We start from the raw sequence: 4,201 nt of genomic DNA on the forward strand, positions 1-4,201 counted from the left end.
CCCCCCCTCCCTTTGGAATGGCCTAAAGACACTTCAGTCAGTGGCACCGCCCCGGGGAGTAGTCATATGAGCGCCAGAAGAACAGAGGTGTTACAAGAGAGTAACAAACATAAAAAAGAAGAAGGGGAGATAAGGACTATAGATGCTTCATATACATGTAGGAAAGAAGAAGCAGACCACAACAGAGAACCTGCCAACCACCCACGGATTTTCCCCCGCAGGGAGAAGGGTTTCTTCCTCTTCCTTAGTATTGTCTTTATTAGAGTGACCGTTTCACATTGGTTTTTTTATTAATTCAGAGCTACATCATTTGATTTCTTTTGTTTTCGTGGAATTCTCGCTAGTTTTCTAAGAATTCACATTTCTGCTGCCTCGAATTTATTTTCGCTATTTTTACTTAATTAATTAATTGTTCAACATTCGCAGTCGTATCGAGGGACTGACCACATATTGTTCTTACTTCGATAGTCCTTGTAATATTTTTAATTTGTTGTTTTGTTTTGTATTTTGGGTTTCTTTTTAAATGTATATCTATTCTTTTATTATTCTTTATAAATCATGCGTCTACCACTATCGCTGTTTGTTTGTTTGTTTTTTGTTGGTGGTGGTGGTGGGGTTTTTTTGGTAATTGTCCAGCTTTTGCAGCCTTAAGATAAGATAAGATAAGATACGATCAAATAAGATCAGATAAGATAAGATCGGATCAGATAAGAACTTACCTAGTAGTTTCTCGTACGAATGTTTTTGTTTTATAACCCATACTTTTACTACGACTTACTTGCAGCCGCTGCAGAGCCCGTGTCTACAGCTGTCTTCGCCCTGGCGTTCGCGGACTACGTCAGTGATTCCATCTATGACGACTGTGGCCCTCCCAGACCTGTGGTCATCGTCATTGCAACACTGACCACCTGTGAGTACTCTCGTGTGTCTATGGATGTTTGCTTCCTATTTAAAAAATGTGTTCGTATGTCTTTGTGCGTTTGTTTCTTGAGTGATAAATGTGTTCGAATGTCTTTGTGCGTTTGTTTCGTAATATATGTGATAAATGTGTTTGTAAGTCTGTGTGTGTTTGTTTCGTAATATGTGGGATAAATTAGACAAAATTAAAACTAATGAACACATGTAACTGGAAGTCCAGGTTTTGCGTGGTATTTGTAACAGCTCTGTTTTCCAATCTGTTTGAAAATATCACCAGAAGATACTATTTATTGTAAAGACAATAATATTATTGTCTTTTCATTTGATGTTCAATACAAGTCCTTTCAACCAATGTTGATACACCCAAATATACGAGCGAACACACTTTTTCGTTTCTCTGATTTCGCACAGTTTGCAGAGCTTGTTTTTTTAAGGTCAATTGTGAGTGACCATATCTCTGGCGTCTCTTAACATAGATGAACTATTAATGTCTCAAATGGTTCAGAATGTATTCAGCTTTAAATTGGTATGCTACATGAGCAGGTAGTACAAGGCTATATCACGTTGATTGGGTGATTATATTTTCAAGTTTCTTTTGGACGCCACTGTATAGATACATGCATAATTTATAATATTCGAAACAGCAATACACATTGCTGTTTATTCCGACAGTAGCGTTATAATACGGGGTGTGCACTACGGCTGGATCCGGCGGATTGCCCGACTCAGTCGCCTGAAACTGAAAACAAACACGTTTGTTTTTTATAGGGGGTGCCCACATACGCGATCGGGTCGGGGTTTCAGTGCACACTACAGCCCCGCTGCGATTGTACCCGACGACCTGGAAGTTAAAGTAGAGAAACCTTTAACCTACCCGACCCGACCCGACCCGACCCGACCGGGGTACCCACATATGCGATCGGGTCGGGTCGGGTCGGGTCGGGTCGGGTCGGGCCCATCGGGTAGTCAGGGCTAGCCAAATTGAGGGCGCAAAGCGGCCATCGTGGCACAAACCGATCGACGCGATCGGTGACCTACAAAAACAAACGCGTTTGTTTTCTGGCCTGCGAATCGCGCGATCGGGTGGTTTGCAACCAATCACAACGAGGCTGAGTCAGGGGTCCATTTTGACCCGTGAATACATTAAGTAGGTACTCTGGCCTCGATTCGACTCATTTTGGAAGGAAATTTGCATCTTTAAGTACATTTTTGCTTCTTCACTGCACTTTACATGATCAGTAAAGTTGTATCTCATTATAATATGTTGTACAATAGCAGATTTGTGCTGAAAAACAGCAGAAAAAATGAAATCAAAGCACTTGACCTAGATCTACATCTAGAGCTAGATTATTTCGTTCTCAGGAGGGCTAAAAATAGGCCATGTTAGACCAAGAATCTAGCTAAGGACGTGTCTAGATCTACGTTCTCTAATGTTTAGTGCTACCAATGTTTCGCCAATTTTTAGTTTTCTCCAGACCTTATCTGACGGTCCACTAGATCTAGGCCTAGATTCTAGATCTAGATCTACATTTCGATTTATTATGTCGCTTTGCCTTTCCTGAAACAGTGCTGTAAATATGAAGCTTAATCTACCCTTTGCTGATGAAAGTTCTGATGGCCGAGTGAACAGTGTGTCTGCGTTTGAAACGCAAAATATTATTTTGTGAGCGTGGGTTCGAATCTCAGTTCCAGCTTTTTTTCCCCCCCTTCTTCTCATCCTCCCAACTTACCAACAATTTTCCCCATAATTATAATTTGTTGCTTCTTAGTTTTTTAAAGTGGTAAATAAATCGCCAGTGCTGTCTGTTGTTCTCGTAATCATAACACACTGGGCTAAAAATAGGTTTAACTGGTCTGATGTCGGTGGACGCGTATCTTTTTGAGTCGCTTCTACACCATGCAAAAACTTCGTACATTAGCCTGGCCTGGATATGATCTTATTTTGGTGGACGCCTAGACTAAAGTAAGTTAGCAAGCAAGCAAGCACTCACGAACACACACACACACACACACACACACACACACACACACACACACACACGCACACACATACACACACACACACACACACACACACACAGTCCAAGAGTACGGTAGGCATATTTTATGTATTCGTGGGTCAAAGGTCCAGCCAATCGTAGCCCGGGTTTACGCCTTCTGTGTAGCCGCATGTTGGTTAAAGGTTTCTCTACTTTAACTTCCAGGTCGTCGAGTACAATCGCAGCGGAGCTGTAGTGTGCACTGAAACCCCGACCCGATAGGCCCGACCAGACCCGACCTGACCCGACCCGACCCAAACGCGTATGTGGGCACCCTCTATTAAGCGACCGAGTCAGGCGATCGGCCCGATCGGCCAATCTCACCCGCAGTGGGCACCCCGTATAACCGACACACCACATACGCGCGTTGCACACCCAGTGCCCATTTAAACGGTCGGTTCGGTTCGGATCGGTTTGTTGGCCAGATTGAGGGCGCAAAGCGGCTATCGTGACACAAACCGATCGCCCGACTCGTCACCCAAAAAACAAACGCGTTTGTTTTCAGGCGACGAGTCGGGCGATCGCTTTGTATAATACGGGGTGCCCATTGTGCGGGATTGGGTCTGATCAGGGCGGTTTGCTAGCCAAATTGGGGACGCAAAGCGGCTATCGTGGCACAAGCCGATCGCGCCCGACTCCTCGCCTCAAAAACAAACGCCTTTGTTTTCAGGCGACGAGGCGAGCGATCGGTTAATATCCTTCCAACATCCCACGCATTGCAGGGGCCGGGGAACAGCGACTCATATTGTGCTATATCATTTGTTTTTTTACAGTTTAACATGGTGTCATCGGTTAAAATATATCGAATACAGCTAGACAAGTTACGTTACATTTATTCACTCTCCTTTTTAGTCATAAGACTTTTTTTATCACAGGCGTGATATTTACTTGAATAGTGACTCGACTGTTTTGGAAATAGATGCATGTTCTTCGTGCCCTCTCTCTGAATAATTTGTTAATGTAGTCTCTGGACTTTAATCACCACAGACATTTGCGGGATCTGCACATGTTAATAAAGAGAAGCTTTCAACCAAGTGGCCACATTGTACACTGTACAGCGACTGTGCAGTTCGAAGAGGCTTTGATGTGAGATAAAAGGCAGTAGGTGACCTTGTGCTTTTTGTCTCCCAGTGTTACCAATATCCCCACAAATTATTGCTCTATACAGGCTGAGAATGCAGTACTTTATGTGTGTGTGTGTGTGTGTGTGTGAGTGTGTGTGTGTGTGTGTGTGTGTCTGTGTG

The 4,201-nt window shown here is 43.5% G+C and overlaps 1 protein-coding gene across 1 annotated transcript in view; it reads left to right on the forward strand.

The window, feature by feature from the left end:
* Positions 1-4,201, forward strand: part of LOC101855236 (cystine/glutamate transporter) — a gene marked incomplete in the record, with an annotated part of 40,135 nt that overhangs the window by 13,608 nt on the left and 22,326 nt on the right. The window contains 1 exon segment of the mRNA XM_013079406.2: positions 785-910. Within this exon segment, the coding sequence (XP_012934860.1) occupies positions 785-910 (126 nt within the window).

This window comes from Aplysia californica, unplaced genomic scaffold (genome assembly GCF_000002075.1).
Source record: "Aplysia californica isolate F4 #8 unplaced genomic scaffold, AplCal3.0 scaffold00051, whole genome shotgun sequence".
NCBI classification, from domain to species: domain Eukaryota; kingdom Metazoa; phylum Mollusca; class Gastropoda; order Aplysiida; family Aplysiidae; genus Aplysia; species Aplysia californica.